At 44.3% G+C, this 16,572-nt stretch overlaps 1 protein-coding gene across 1 annotated transcript in view; it reads left to right on the forward strand.

The window, feature by feature from the left end:
• FRAS1 (Fraser extracellular matrix complex subunit 1) overlaps positions 1–7,783 on the forward strand; it is a 295,321-nt gene extending 287,538 nt beyond the window's left edge. Inside the window, exons 74-75 of the mRNA XM_067557075.1 lie at positions 2,358–2,504; positions 4,305–7,783. Coding sequence (XP_067413176.1) covers positions 2,358–2,504; positions 4,305–4,901 — 744 coding nt within the window. The 3' untranslated portion in view covers positions 4,902–7,783. The remainder of the gene's footprint in view (positions 1–2,357; positions 2,505–4,304) is intronic.
• The last annotated feature ends 8,789 nt before the right edge of the window (positions 7,784–16,572 follow it).

Here is a 16,572-nt window from a genome sequence, read left to right on the forward strand (position 1 = left end):
AAAATGTAAGTCCAGATCCTGTGGACCTTACCCAGCTTTTCCTCAATCTTTATTCAGACACATTCCCATTGGTCTCAAGACTAGGAAAAATTGAGGAAGGTCCTTGTGATTTGGCCATCATTTTTAATGTAGAAGTAGGCAGGTTTATACAAATATATTTGTAATAATGGCCCTCTCAGCATATAAAAGGAAGTTTGCTCATCAATTTAAGAAAAATCCTCTTTCACTGTATGAAATAGTTACTAGAGCCTGTCACATGTTGAACTGTAAGTGCAGACTTTGAAATTAACATTTACCAGGGTCCTGGATGGCAGCCATGCTACTATTCAGCAGCACAATAAAAGATACCCTTAGTACCATGAGTCAGATTTTTCATGCATCTATGTGTTAGGCTTGTTACAGAGAATAATACTTAAATACTACTTAAACTACTAGAAACTAGATACTATGACTATGACTTAATACTATAATACTTACCACTATTAATCGAACAATAATATACCTAAGACTCTATATAAACCATACACATCTATACTTAAACATCTATTATCCAACAAGCGTTAGGCCAGGCAGTTGCTGGATGGGTAGAGAGGGAGAATCTCACTCAGGCCACAAGCATCCAACTTTATTGACATGCAGACTCAGGTAACCTTTACTTACACAGCCTTTAAAACATCCCTCTGTTCGTCAGGGAAGGTCCTTCTGCTCTGTCCAAAACTACTAAGAGTTACCTCAGGCTCAGACACAGAGCGGGAACTCAGTTAGCCCATTTGCCTGTAAGTCCAGAGGCACCTACGCAGCTCTCCGAAACAAGGATCACCTTAGGCTCAGACACGGAGCGGGGACTCAGCCTGTAAGTTGTCTGTGCGCCTTCCTAGCGGAAGGATCACCTAGGCTTGGACAGAGAGCGGGGACTCAGTTAGCCTGGTTGTCCAAGCCTAAGGCGCACCTTTGCTTCTGTGATGCTCACTGCTGTTCAGATGTTTTCAAGGCGTCACGAAGGTCCTTCTTCCACCATGGAGCTCCTTTCTTTGCCGCAAGTTCTTTGAGTTCAGCTCTTGCCCTTCAGGTGATCAGCTCTCTACAAACTGCCTGCTCTATATATAGCTCTATATACAGCGGGTAGTTTCAGGTAGGGGAAGGGTGACGTTAGGAGTGAGAACATCAAAATGGATAGAGGAGGGGCTAGGAGTGAACAGAGAGGGAAGCTATTTTCCAATGCCTACGTCAGATACACTTGCAAATTCTTAACCTAAAGATCCTTTTCCTAAAACTTATCAATGTTTAAATACCACAGAATGTCCAGATACTGATACCACTCCTTGTTTGTTTAATAAATTACTTCATTTTTATTCTTAATTTTAAGCCCCTTTTGAGGTTTTTCTGCAACCCTTTTCACCGGATATTCTGTCCAGCAGATTCAAATATCTCGAGACAAAAATCTCTGGCTACACTGGGGTATTTAATTTAATAAATCTAATCTAGGAATGGTCTATTCCAAACAAAATATGAAATACTATAAATCAAGTTACAATTATAATTATTTCCTATGCTGTGAGAACTGCATGTTCTTAAAAATTATTCTTACCTACGGCCTAGGAGCAAGCATTTTGCACAACCACTTGCAAGGACCTGGGACTTGGGTTTGATTTTTAGCTGAGAAATGTGGGCATTACTCTCGGACCTGGATTTTTGCTTCCCAACTGAAAGGTCTGCAGAGGTGACCTGCTTAGTCTCATGTGGCTGTAGCTAATTCATTGTGACCCAGACACATACTTGCATTGATCTCAACGCAGTAGCAGGGCCTCAGTGTTCACTTTTATGTTTGATTGAGCAGTGCTTTTTAGCAAAGTCCTACTGAATCCAGTTCAGCCAGGGAATTGTTGGCTGTGTCTTGGTCTTTGCAGGAAGAAGGGAAGTTAAAGTAAGAAGCTGGAAGAGTAGCAGGACTATAACAGGATGCACAGAAGTAACTCTGTGGGGAAAATAATGGTAACTGGATAGATTTGTGGGGAAAAATATAAAAGGCAATATTAGGAATAAAGACAATTATGTCTTTGGATTAACACCAAGAGTTATGGAAGGAGTGTGTTTTAAGGAAGTTTTGACTCAAAAGTGTGGCCTGTTGATGCACAAGAAGAGAGTGGGAGAGGGCCATGCCAGGTTCAGTATGGAAATAGGGGGCACAAAGACATGAGAGAGAGAGATACTCTGCTTGCGTCATTTTGTTGCCTCCTATAACACATTAACCAAAAGTCATTTTGTCATGCTTGGTTGCCAGTTTGCTCCTAAAGCATGATTCACCAGTAGTGTGTGTTCACATTTCTTCGGTACACATTGCTTTCTGTAAATTCCAGGACCGAAACCAACCAGAAGTAACTGATAAGTACTTCCACGACGTACCTTTTGATGCCCACTTTGCCTCTGAATTGTCTGATTTCCACTTGGTGAGCAGCATGCCAGGAGTGGATGGATTTACGATGAAAGTGGATGCTCTCTACAAGGTGTGTGGAATGAGATGTACAGTACCACAAAACAGACTGTGATATGGACAGTCCAAGGTGCTTTGTGCTTTATAGACTCTAGGCCGGACCCTGCACATATAGAAGTCCAACACGCACTAGGGCAAGCCCTGCAGTCTTTATCTAATTTTCTATGGAGGAAGGCAGCTCGCATTTACTAGCACCAGAAACACTCTTCAACGATTTAGGGCCCTGATTCTGTACTGGGATCCACTAGCCCAGATCTCTGTACTGATGCAGACTCTCATTGAACCCAGCTCATATTAACTTCCTTATCTACTTCCTTTAATGCTAATCTTTGTGTAGGAAGTGGATTTCAGAATTCCAGCCCAGAGCCTTAGCACTGAGTCTGGGAATGTGCTGAGCCTCCTTAACGTCTACTGGAGTCAGTAGGACTGTAGAGTACTCAGCAGCTCTCACTGGGTCATCACCACTCAGTTACAAAGGTGGAATCCAAAGATGGGCACTGTCTGCACACAGCTACCCATCAGGATAAGACTCAAGGAGCAAGTCTAGAATATAGACGAGACCTGCATTGTCAGGAATTACATGAAGGAAGCTATCGATCAGTGTGTACGTAACAAGAACTGTATGTTAGTCAATTTGAAGGTTCCTATTGACTCCAGTTCACATTGATTCAGCCCCTTAGGCAGTATATAATCATACCTTTGCTATGGTGGACCCTCAGACAAGGAACTTGCTCTTCCCTGAGATAAAGGCATCTTATGTTGGAAGAAGAGGCATTAGATGGGAGAATTTTATAAATTGTATTAAACAAATGTGTGTTATCTTTCCTCCCCCTATGCTTTTCCCACATTTTCCCATTGCACTCAATTTGGATTTAGGGCTGCTCAATATTTTTCAAGCTCAGATCCTGAATTAGACTGTGAACACAGGTCAGACAAGCTCCAAAACACAAACTGGAGATCCAAAATTCAGTTCAGCTCCCCACCCAGCTCCCAGATTGGATTTATTTATTTGATCTTTCATAGGACAGTTCTGTATTTCAGGTTTTTAAAATATATTTGTAATTATTTTTACAATGACGGTTAGTTCTCCAAGCCACTCAGCAAAGAGTCTCTTTTAAAATAGTTATTATTTATGGATAATGTATTAGTATTATTATCATAGTTATCAGAGCTGGTCAAAAAAGTAAACACATTTACAAAAAAATTATTTTACCGTTCTTTCAAAAAATTTTGAAGCAATTAATTTTTTTCAAAAATCAAAAACTTTCAACAAACTCTTTAAGAAGTTAAAAATGAAAAAAATATGAATTTTTTGGGGGGGGGTCAGGCTTAAAAAATGTTGACACAAAAAGGAAATTTTAAAAAATCCAACCAGCTATTTATTATTATCATTATTTATTATTGTTATTTCTAGAACATTTAAACATGATTAACATTTAAACAAAATATTGACAACATTTTCGGTGGAATATTTGCCCCTATATTTTGGTCAGCTCAAATGGTTATTATATTGCTATTGGCCATCAAACTACGTGATAGTGTGATGGCTTCCAGCGCCATCAACACATGGAGAACTAAATGGGGACCACCAGAGCTAAAACCACGAGCTGCTACAGCTTGAGCAAAAGCTCCCCAAGGATTGTAACAGATCCATATCATCTGTGAATCAGGCATAGAGAGGGACCTGTAACACCCATTTGTCCCTAGCTTACGGTAGCACTTGCCCATTTCCATCTGCTTTGAACAGAATTCTAGCATAACTTTAGCTAAAGTACCAGGGTAAAGTCTGTTGTGTGTATGTTCTGTCATAAAGGTGGAAGCTGGACACCAGTGGTACCTTCAGGTGATCTATATTATCGGCCCAGAAACCATTGCAGGGCCTCGTGTTCAACGTTCTCTCACTCACCACCTGAAACGTGGCCGCAGGGACCTGGTGGACAACAACGGCAGGCTGATTCTGGATGATTCCTTGATCTATGACAATGAAGGTGACCAAGTCAAGAATGGCACTAACATGAAATCGCTGAGTCTGGAGGTTCAGCAAGTAGTAGTGGCTGCATCTTTATCACAGACAGGGGCTTCCATAGGAAGTGCCTTTGCTGCCATCATGCTGCTGTTACTTGTGCTCCTGTTATTTTGCTTCATAACCAGGAAATGTCGAAAGCAGAAGAAGAAGAAAAAGCCAGCCAAAGATGTCATGGAGGAGTATCCGCTCAACACCAAGATAGAAGTACCCAAGAAAAACACAGAAAGAGCGGAGAAGAACATAAACAGACAATACTGCACTGTGAGGAATATCAATATATTAAGCGACAGTGAGGGTGCCTACAAGGTCAAAGGTGCTAAGGTCAAACAAGTGAACTTAGAGGTGAAAGTTCACAACAATTTACATGATGGAACAGAAGTTTGAGAGTGCACATTTTTTGTAAAAGCTTTTTATAAATTGTAAAAAAAAAAAAAATTAAATGTACTAGTATTTTTATAATCTTGTGGAAAAAGGGAAGAATATAGAGTGCTGGACAGCAATGCATCCTCCCATGCTTCAACTCACAATTGAGCTACCTCATTCAAAGCTGGACTGTGTGAGACACCCAGTGGAGAAAACGTTGGCCCTTTCATGTGGTATCTCTACCAACACTGACTTCTATTTTACGCTGCACCACTTTCATAACAACATTTCTGGCAGTCAAATATTTACGCAAACTCTAGAGTGATTTTAATGAGAACAGTTCTTTCTAATGTGGTTTAATAATGCTGGAAGATGAACACTGCAGTGCAGCATCCTTATATCAGACACAGTGTTTAGCAAAGACCCGTATAAATGTTCAAATTGTCGCTTACAATGATCACTCTTAGCACTTTTGTACTGTAGTGTGTTACATGTTCATGGTGCTGTAGAAACATTAATGAATCTCTTAGCATTATTCTAAACTGACATTTGATGTTGATGAGATACCAAACCTTTTCTCCCTGGACCCTCAATCACATACAGTACAGATGAAACAGTTGCTCTACTACATGATGCACTAGAAAGTAGGGTGTGCGCAAGCACACCTTGCCTTGTATTGATTAAACAATATTGTCTTATCTGCATTGATTTCTGAACTTATCAGTAGCCCTTACGCTCCTGGGTGCACTTTAAACTGTGTGAGGCCTGGAACACACACTCATCCCCCAGGCTTTAAGTTCCAGCTCTGTGCAAACTGGAAGTAAAGCAGCAGATACTCTTTACTGTCTGGAAATTTTAGGGTTTTAGGTTTCCCTCATGATTTAAAAAACCTCCACAGAACAACATGTATCATAGTTCTTAAAAAGGTTCTCTTCATTTAAAAAAAAAAAGTTTTTAAGGGAGGGGGAAAAAATCCAAAACTTGTTCTGACTGCAGTAGAGCAACTGCAACTCTGGTGTTTAATGATTCCACCCACACTTTATATGAAGGTTCCATTTATAAATAGCTTACAAATAATAATAAAGGAGATCAGTTTCATTATCCTTTTTACAGATGGGGACATTGGGGCACAGAGAAGGGAACTGACTTGCCCAAGGGGAGCCAGCAGAGCCAAGAATAGTCTTCGGAGTCCGGGTACAGTTCACTGGCCACTAGGCAACAATGGTTAATCAATTGTTATAGAGTCCAACAATTTGCTTATAATCAGTTGACACATTCTACTGATGTGCTGATAAACATCTGTATCTTATGTCTGCAACATGCGTATAATATCATTGCTCCTGTATTAACCCTTTTCAACCTATTTATAAATGGAACATCACTATGAAGTGTGACTGATTCCTTTAGCTGTGTCCCCCATTTCTATATATTTCCTGATGTGGCTCATCATGGATTCATCAATTTCAGATTCATTTTTTGGTAGCTCAGGTACCTGGTTTACTGCTATACCAAGGTCACACAGACATACCTAAAAAAAAAAAAAAATCAATATTTGTAGTTGTCAAAGATCTGATATGACTCTTATAGATTTATTATGCATTTGGCCAGAGGGTGTTTGTTTGTTTTCCCACAGATTCAACAACAACTGGATAATATTTATAAATGTAATATGTAATGTGCAATTTCTGAGTGGAGGTGAGCTCTGATTGTTCGGCTTAAACATTTACAGGGGTCTGTTCTCCCTGTGATGCATGCAGACTGCTGCCATCAGTGATGGTTTTAGATTGTAAACTCTGCATAGCAAGGACTGTCTGTTTTGTGTCCTGGACAGTGCCTACCACCAGATATATCATAGTGTTAAATGGGAGTTTTATACATACGTTTATGGAGACTGAGAGGTGGAAAATGGCAGTAGATCCATCTGATTTCACACACCACTGTGTAATAATAGAACTTGGATCCCTCCTGTGTAGTGTTCACAAAATAAATACAGGAACCAGCCCCTACAGATTAATTATGACCACCTCACAATAGTGACTTGCTTATGAAAAATTAAAAACCTGGCAGAATTTGGGGTGTCCTTTCACCTCATTTTGATTGTCAATATCCTATCTGTCAGACGCACACTTAACGTGAAAGTGACAATCATTTTATTCACAATTGTCAGCTACGTTATATATATGTTGGATTATGTTGATCAAAGAACGTGGGCAGTTTTTCACTTCATTCAGATAGGTGGCACCCACACAGTCTCAGCTTCTGCAGTTTGCTTGTTAATGAATTATAAATCCTACTGTACTTTTTTAATGTTTTGAAGTTAGTACAAATAAAACCTTGGAAATTCATTTTCTCACGTGTATTATGGTGCTGTATAAATAAAAACAGAGACAAGGTGCAATGTTACAGTTCTCCATAGTTGTACAATTGCTTTAACCTGATGACACTGAGGAAATTTCTCTGCTTCTGAGAAATAATAATGTTGAGACAGGCTTACATATAACTGCTTTTTTGTGACATTATATGTGCACGTGTTCCGATATCCTTCAGTTATTTTATTGGGCATTGCACCCCCTTGTGAAGACCCTCTGATATTATCTGAATAAATCACTTGTGGTGCTATTAACCTGTTTTCTTGAATTTCATAATTTACTTATTTTGAATATCAGTTTGTTATGGAGTTAATGATTTTTTCATGCAGTACAATATGTCACGATACGATTTCTTTTGCTAATAAACAACATTTTGGTTACTTTTTGATACAAGGTTTCGATTGATTTAATTCTTCATGACACACACCAGGCACGCGAATCTCTCTAGAGTCAGTGCCTTGAAGAAAGATGTTTTGAAGTTGGACACACATAGTGTTATCCAGAAGTTCTGCTATTCACTAATCCCAACCTTTGGCTGAGTTACTGAAGTCCTTAAATCATGATTTAAAGACTTCATGTTACAGAGAATCCACCATTTACACTAATTTAAATCTTCCGTGCCCTATGCTACAGAGGAAGGCAAAAAACCCTCAGGGTCTCTGCCAATCTTACCTGGGGGAAAATTCCTTCCTGACCCCAAATTTGTCGATCAGTTAGACCCTGAGCATGTGGGCAAGACCCACCAGCCAGATATCTGGGAAAGAATTCTTTGTAAGTAACTCAGCGCTCTCCCCGTCTAGCGTCCCATCATTTTTCTTCTCTTTCATTTACTTCTTTCCACAGAAAACTGACTTCCACATAACATTCCAGTCAATACACATATTACTTATTACCAGTTCCTGAAGAAACACTCAACTTGTGGAGTTTAGCTTAATAGGGAAAGCTCAAACCTCCTTACTGAAATGAATGACTCTCCTAAATCTAGTTTCTCGTCCCCCAGTTCCCCCAGAAGAACTCAGCACCACAGGGAAATACAAAGAAACTTCATAAGCATTACAATTGGTAGTGGAATTGTAGTAGTTTCAATCAGACACCTTCAAATGGCCTCTATAGGTTTTGCAGTCCTCTTTACATTTTGTTTTTAATGATTTCAAAACTCAGAATTACATAGTCTGTCGGTCCCTTTCCTCCGCTACCAAAGTCACTGTCCAGCAGAAACCACAAACACCCATTTGCAAATTTTCAAAGGAAACTGCTACTTGAGCAATCTTCCAGATCCCCTGGAGGTTCTAACCTTGACAATGAGAAAGATAAAACTTCATACCCATTACAAATCTTGAATGGAAGAAGGAGCAGACTCTACCAGATCCTTCAACTGGTTTCTGTCACTTTAACAATCCTTTTTTACTTCAATTTCAATGTTCTGGAGCCACATTAGAAGAGTCCCTCAGAACCTTTCCTCTTGCTATTAGATCAAAACCAGCAGAAGCCCTTTGGAAATAACCACTTGTGATCACGCATCGTCCCATGTCCCCTGTTAGCCACGCAAAGCCTCACCTCCTGATAAATCCACATTCCAAGAAACTAAGACGTACATGAAACAGTGGAGAGCTTCACTTCTCCCTCTGAATTGCTTAGTTCCTTCCATAGAACAAAACAGACTCTTTCCTACACTGAAATCAGAACAGCTGTGGAATGCTGCAAGCTGCTCCCAACTTGATGGTCTTCTGGTCTCTGAATGAGGTGGAGGAAGACTGCCTCCTGTCTGGTTCCTAGTTCTAGTTTGAAAAATGCCATTTGACTCCTGTGTGGTAAATGTGCTCGCTTTCAAGTCTTAGCTGATCTTGGAATTTTCTCAGCTTCCTTTCCTGGGATAGCCCATTTCTCCTTCCAAATACAAACTTCACTTTAAAGCCATGATTTTTCTTTCTCTGCAAGAATGGAAGCACAGAAAGTCAGGTTTCCTAAAAACATGCACAGGACAAAGGATGGTCTGTCACACTCTCTCCTGCCCAGGATTGTCTGACTGGATTGATTTCAACCCTGAAGCAACTCCAACCCATGTGTATGGAGTGATGTGCGAGGGAGGTCTAACCTGATGCCAAGGACAAATGTCCAGCGCCCATCAGTGTCTCCTCAATCACATTTGAAGAGATAAGTAGGCAAAGATGAGGAATGTACTACAGAACTTGCTAGGAAAGGGGCTCCTTGTCCCAAATTGGCATTCCCAGACAAGACACAGTTTACTCCAATGCTCCCATAAGTCTTACTTTCTTGTCGCTCTTTCTTGTTGTTCTCTTCAAATGCTTCTTTCTTCCCCCACTAGTTCCCTGATTCTTCTTCAAGTGCTTGCTCATGTCGATTCCAAATAAGTGTGTGTGTGCCACATTCACAGTCGTCAGAAGACTTTTCCCCTAGTGGTACCCGTCGGGTCAATGCAGGCATCCTCTGGAGTGGCACTGCCATGATGCTGTATATAGAGCCCTGCTGACCCGCCGCTTCTTCAGTTCCTTCTTACCACTCGTGACAGTCACTGGAGTTTCTTGCCTTCTCCCATTCGCAAGCATTCCTCTACTAGTAGAGAGTTACTGAACCTGTAAATAGTAAATTAGAGTTAGCTTAGTTTGTATCTAGATACGTTTTATTTGGGGTCCCCACACTCTATTTACGCCCTGGGACCAGGGCATGCCTCAGTCCCAAAGATTCAAACCATGAGGGACCTGCCACAAACCTATGCCAAAGGGCGATCCCCACGAATTCTGTCTAAAGTGCCTAGAGGAAACCCATCAGGTCGACTGGTGCGAGATCTGCAGGGGTTTCCGTCCAAGGACCAAAAAGAACAGGAGTGTGAGACTGAAGCACCACACTTAGAGAGGCTACAGCACCAAAGAACTCAGCACCAAAGGACCCCCAGCACCGGCATTCCCCAGCACTGATCCCACTCTGCGGTACCTCACAAGAAGTGGAAGAAAACAGAGAGGACGCTCACCTACAGCAAAGGCTGAGGGGAGAAATGATAACCAGGTGTGTTCCATGATGGGACACCTGGCACCTTCCCCACTGGGTCCGGCACCGTCGACTTTGGTCCTGCAGAGGTTGGCATTGAGGCTGGTGCCTTTGGACTCACCCATAAGAGAGAGCCATGTGGGACAGCTGCACTCTCCTTCCACCCCAGACACAGTCGAGGCTAGGGACCTGATAGCCATGATGGCACAGCAGTCCCCCCCAGGATGGAAGAGCAGGAACCAAGACCTCCAATACCACAATGGAGTGCGGTGCCACCTAGAAGCAAGCCTGTCATAATGCGGCACCGCTCCCTGGCTCCGTCTGCGCGGCACCGCCACGGTACCTGCGCTCAGAGTCACAGTCATGTGGCTCAGAGGTGGAATCCTACGCTGCCAGGCACAGTTGGCACCAGTCACAGGGACACTGCTACAGGCAGGAGAAGAGGCAGACCCCCTTCCTGGGACTTTGGCCAGCGCAGTGGCAGATGCCTGTGCAATGGCCCTTTTGAACTCCGTGGGCATACCACCAGGCCCAGGGGTCCTCTTCAAGGTAGTCTTATTTGGTTGCCTCACAAACACAAGCTCCCGAGGCACCTGACAACGATTTCAACCGTGCCACCACCAGTGGATAATAGGGCGCACTAGGAGCTGCCAAGAAGGGTGTCCAAGAACCTGGAACTTCAAGCAGAGGAAGTCAGAGGATGCTATGTTGGATATCTTGGCACCAGAGGGCCCCTCCAGGGTAGAACTACCCATCATAAAAACAATACAAGCCACCACGAAGACATTGTGGCAAACACCAGGTTCTATCCCCCCTACAGGTAAGGGGATAGAAAGAAAGTACTTTGTCCCCTCCACAGGGCACGAGTATCTCTTTACTCACTCACAGCTGGGATTGCTGGTGGTAGTGGCAGCAAATGACAAGCAGAAATAAGGACAACAAGCACCAACAACCAATTACAAGGACTCAAGAAACTGGATCTCTTCAGTATGAAGGTGTACCCCACCAGGGGGCTCCAGCTTCGCATTGCTAACCAGCAGGTGATTCTGAGATGCTACAACTTCAACTCCTGGGAGACTATGACAAAATTCAACGAGTTGCTCCCAGCTGACTCCAGACAGGAGCTTAAGACAATCATCAAGGAGAGCAAAGCCATGGAAAGGACCTCGCTGCAGGCTACTCTAGATGCAGTGGACTCAGCCACAAGGACAATGTCATTGGCGATTGCCATGAGAAGGAGCTCTTGGCTACAAATGTCCGGCCTTCCCCCAGAAGTCCAACAAACCATCCAAGACCTGCCTTTTGAGGGCTCGGGTTTGTTTTCGGAGAAAACTGACTCCAAACTTCACAGCCTGAAGGATTCCAGGGCTATACTGAAATCCTTAGTCTACACACACCGAACACCCAGTGAAAGCACTTCAAGTCCCAGACTGCCCCACATTTTTATCCTGTGCAACAGAGGCAGGATTATTCTAGAAAGAGGGCCAGGAATAACAGGCACAAGATGCTCCAACCCCTGTCTAACCAGGGTCAGGGCTCGGTGAGGCAGCGTTCTAGCTCAAAGCCATCATTTTGAGGGCGTGCCCAGGGGTGACACACCAGGCCAAATCCAGGATCCTTCCCCATTTCCTAAATCATCTATCTCATTTCTACCAGGAATGGACTCAGATAACCTTGGACAATTGGGTGCTGTACCTGGTAGAATTGGGATATTCTCTCCAATTTTCTTCCTTCCCATCCTCCTTCCCCATCCCTCTTCAGGGACCCCTCTCACAAGCAACTCCTTTTACAGGAAGTGCAAGAGCTCCTACAAGCAGGAGCAGTAGAGGTGATTCCTCAGGAGCTAAGAAGAAAGGAGTTTTACTCCCCATATTTCCTAATCCCAAAGGTCAAAGGGGTTCTTAGACCTATTCTCAATCTACAAAACCTCAACAGATTCATGGAGAAGTTAAAGTTCTGTATGGTCTCCCTGGCCATGATCTTCCCCCTCCCTGGATCTGGGGGACTGGGATGCAGCCCTCGATTTGAAGGATGCTTGTTTTCATATTTCAATAGTCCCGTCTCAGAGAAGGTTCCTCAAAAACCACACTCATCAGTTTACAGTCCTTCCCTTTGGCCTGTCAGCTGCCCCTTGAGTTTTTACCAAGTGTATGGCAGTCATCACTGCTTTCCTAAGGAGACAACAGGTACAGGTGTTCCCATATCTAGATGACTGGCTGGTCAAGGGCCGCTCCAAGGAACAAGTCAGAGGCAGAGGTCAACCTGATATGTTGAACCTTCAATGAACATGGGCTTCGGCTAAACGTACCAAAGTCAACCTTATCCCCTACCCAGAGAATAGAGTTTACAGGAGCAGTCCTAGACTCAGTTCATGCCAGGGCATTTCTGCTGGAGTCTATGTGTTCCAAAGGACTTCAGTCATTTTCCCACCACAGCGGCATGAAATTTCTTGAAACTCCTAGGCCACATGGCCTTCTGCACATACCTGGTTCAGCACGTGAAGCTGTAGCTCAGACCTCTCCAGGCTTGGCTGGCATCAGCTTATTGACTGAACAGAAACAAATTGGACAAAGTGGTTTCACTTCCCCTTTGGCTCATCAAATCTCTCCAGTGTGACTCAACGCTCAATTGGTATGAGAGGGAGTCCCCTTTTCTAGATCCCAACCATCGTTGTTTCTGGTCACAGATGCATCCGAGTTGGGATGGGGCGCGCATCTAGAGACCCTCAGGACTCAAGGCCTTTGATCTCCAGAAAAGTTGTTGCTCCACATCAACATCAGGGACCTGAGAGTGGTTTGCCTAGCGTACCAAACCTTCCAACCTCATCTAAAGGCAGATGCGTATCAGTCATGATGGACAATAGAACAGCAATGTTTTATATAAACAGACGGTGAAGCACACTCCTCTCCCCTATGCCAAGAGGCCCTCAAACTGTGGAACTTCTGCATCGCTCACTCCACACACCTGGAGGCATCTTACCTTCTGGGAACCCAGAACGAGCTGGCGGACCATCTCAGCAGATCTTCTCACAACTATGAGTGATCCATTAGCCCGGATATCATCAACAACATCTTCCAGCAGTGTGGGCTTCCCCCACTAGCTCTGTTCATGACTCAACTCAACAGGAAGTGTCAGCAGTTTTGTTCCTTTCTCAACCACAGCCTGGCTCAATAACAGATGTGTTCCTCCTTTTATGGAGGCACCACCACTTTACATGTCCCCCCCTTTTCCACTCATTGCCCTCCATTGGTGCCAGACCTAATCACGCAAGACCATGGCTGCCTGCAACATCCTAACCTTGAGTCTCTCCACCTCACGGCATGGAAGCTTCATCGTTAAACCCCATGGAGTCTGCATGCTCGGGACTGGTCAGGGAGGTCCTCTTCAGCAGCAGGAAGCCGTCCACGAGGGCTACATACTTGGCCAAGTGGAAGAGGTTTTCCATTTGGATGACACAAAAAGGCACTCCTCCAATGCAAGCAGAGCTGCCCTTCATCTTGGACTATCTACTGCACTTGAAACAACTAGGGCCAGCAATATCATCCATAAAGGTACACCTGATGGCAATCTCTGCATTCCATCCAGGAGTCCACGGATTATCAGTCTTTGCTGAGCCAATGGTGACTCATTTTCATAAGGGCCTGGACAGACTCTACCCTCAGGTTCACCGTCCGAAACCAGCATGGGACCTGAACCTGGTACTCATCAGATTAATGGGACCTCCATTTGAGCCCTTAGCAACATGTTTGCTCCTCTACCTCTTGTGGAAGGTGGCATTCCTGGTCGTGATTACTTCAGCCTGAAGGGTATCTGAGTTCAAGGCTTTGACATCTGACCCTCCGTACACGGTGTTTTACAAAGATAAGGTTCAGTTGAGACCTTTGTGAACCTGGCATTCTTTCCTAAGTTTCACACAAACCAGGACATCTTCCTCCCAGTGTTCTTCCCGAAGCCCCATGCCAATAACAGAGAATGAAGTTCCCTAGAAGTCTCAGGAGGGTGCTAGCCTTCTACATAGAAAGGACTAGGCCTTTTTGTAAATCAAACCAACTCTTCATTGCTATAGTTGTTAGGATGAATGGTCTCCCAGTATTGTCCCAGTGATCATCATAGATCACCTCCTGTATGAGGACCTGCAACGACCTGGCTATTGATTTCAAGTGATATTTTCTCTTTAATAATGCAGCCTTCCATTTCCCTTTCTAGCAGTCACAATCCTCTCCTGGTGGTTGCAGGTACTACACTGAACACAGAAAGTGCCAGATTTTCAAAATAGCTCTACATTAGATTTTCAGTTTCTCAAGATGCATAATTGGGGCCACATTTTCAAAAGTGCTTAGCATGTATTAGTTCCTACTTTGGTACTTTTGGTCATACATTGAAAAGAGCTTGGGAGTAATTTGCAGATATATTTTGTAAGTCTGGTCTTCTAGTTTTCACATAAGAGCTAAACACTAAATCTCTTCCCAAGATGCTAGATTCTGCAGGATGAAGTAACGAGTTTCAACTCTCTTTGAGCTAATGAGCACCTCATATTCAGGGAGACAGACTTTTTGTACTTATGAAAAGAGGATCTCAGCAGGGGGATTGTGGAAAAAGTTCTAACAATTATTAACTTCCCAGGTCTCTATAAGGTAGAGGTTCATGGTCTCTTTTCCATCTCCTCCAAACTAAAGAGATCATTACTAAAAGAGCTCACCAGATTTTGGGTCAATCATCATAAATATTTTGTAAATTAGGTAACTTATGAATGTTTTACTGAGCATCAGCAGTCTTGTGGGGTGACTGAGAATCATTGCAAAAGAGGGCCTCTCAACAGGTGTGAAACTATTATCTGAGCAGGTTTCAGGACCATATCTAGACTGAACTGATGGCCTCTTAGATCAATTGACTCATTCTGGAACTGTACACATACCAAATCTCTCAGTATCACAAAAGTTCTTGAAGCCACCAGTTCCAGGACCCATGAGAAAATCTCATTAAACTGCTATTTTGATATCTCACAGCCAATACTACCTTCTAAAGATCCAAGAACCTCTTTTGAAGCAGATAAGCAAGGTCCTTTCTAGATTCTAGGAGAGCCCCTAAAAATGTCAGAAGCTCAGTAGGATTCAGATGTGACTCTCCCACTTTCAGCCTCAACTACACAATGTCGAAGATGAGCCCGCCCAACGGAAGCAGCCACCGCTGACCTCTAGCCCTTCTAACACTGGCAGCGCACAGAGCACCTGCTGGGTATGGTCAAGAGAGGAGACTGGCACCACGGGACCCCTCAGACTGCCCCCACGAAACTGGAGCCCAGACGGGTCCTCCTGAGGTCGGCCCCTGCTTCTGTGGCCACCTACAACGGCAATGCTCCGCTATGGGCTGCTCATTTGGCCTGGTGTGCATCAGGGAAGGGCGAGCCCAATGATGTCGGACCACCAAAGTGACAATCCCCCGGGGGGCTGGCTGGCCAGCAAGTGCAAGCGTTAGACTCGGGATGCAGAGAGACACTGATACATTGGGAGCTGGTCCCAACAGGCAGATGGACCCTAGGATGTGTCTACCATGCGTTCATGGGGACGTGAGGGAATACCCCACCTGTCCTGTCCTGTCGACAATCGAAGGGGTGAACCGAGTGATGTCTGTGGGCGTAGCCGCTAGTATGCTGTATCCTATTATCCTCAGTTGGGACTGGCCAGAATTCCCCTGAGTCCTGCACAGCATCACACATCGAGAACTTCCCACATGGGCAGTCCTTACTGGAGGACCCTCTCAGGATGAATCCCCCACCTGGGAAGACCAGGAACCTGAGGTAACCCCAGCGCCACCCAGCCACCGATGCCAACACACCAGGCCTGTTGGAGGGAGACAGCCTGTCCCAGGGCATCCTGGCGGACTTTTGCTGGGACCAACAGGCAGACCCCACTCTGAGTCGGGCTTACAAGCAACTCGCCTTTGTGGATGGGGTCATCACCAGTCCCGACAGGCCCAACCAATGGCCCTGCTTTGAACTCCGGAATGTCTGCTTGTATCGAATTGAACGGAATCCTCAGACCAGGGAACCCCAGTCTCAGTTGGTGGTACCCCAGATCCACTGATGAGCAGTCTTGAAATTGGCCCATGACATTCCCACCGCTGGCCACCTGGGGGTTAGAGAAGTCCTGGGTCCTGACCCACTTTTACTGGCCATCGGTGTGCCAGGAGGTGAAGAACTATTGCATGTCATGCCCGGAGTGCCAAATGGGGGCACCCCCCAACGTGCTGAGAGCCCCCCAGTACCTCTCCCACTGCTCAAGACCCCCTTTGAGAGGATTGCGATGGACCTGGTCGGA

Source organism: Emydura macquarii, unplaced genomic scaffold, assembly GCF_026122565.2.
Source record: "Emydura macquarii macquarii isolate MOO-44397 ecotype Brisbane River unplaced genomic scaffold, CSIRO-AGI_Emac_v2 contig_1790, whole genome shotgun sequence".
NCBI classification, from domain to species: domain Eukaryota; kingdom Metazoa; phylum Chordata; order Testudines; family Chelidae; genus Emydura; species Emydura macquarii.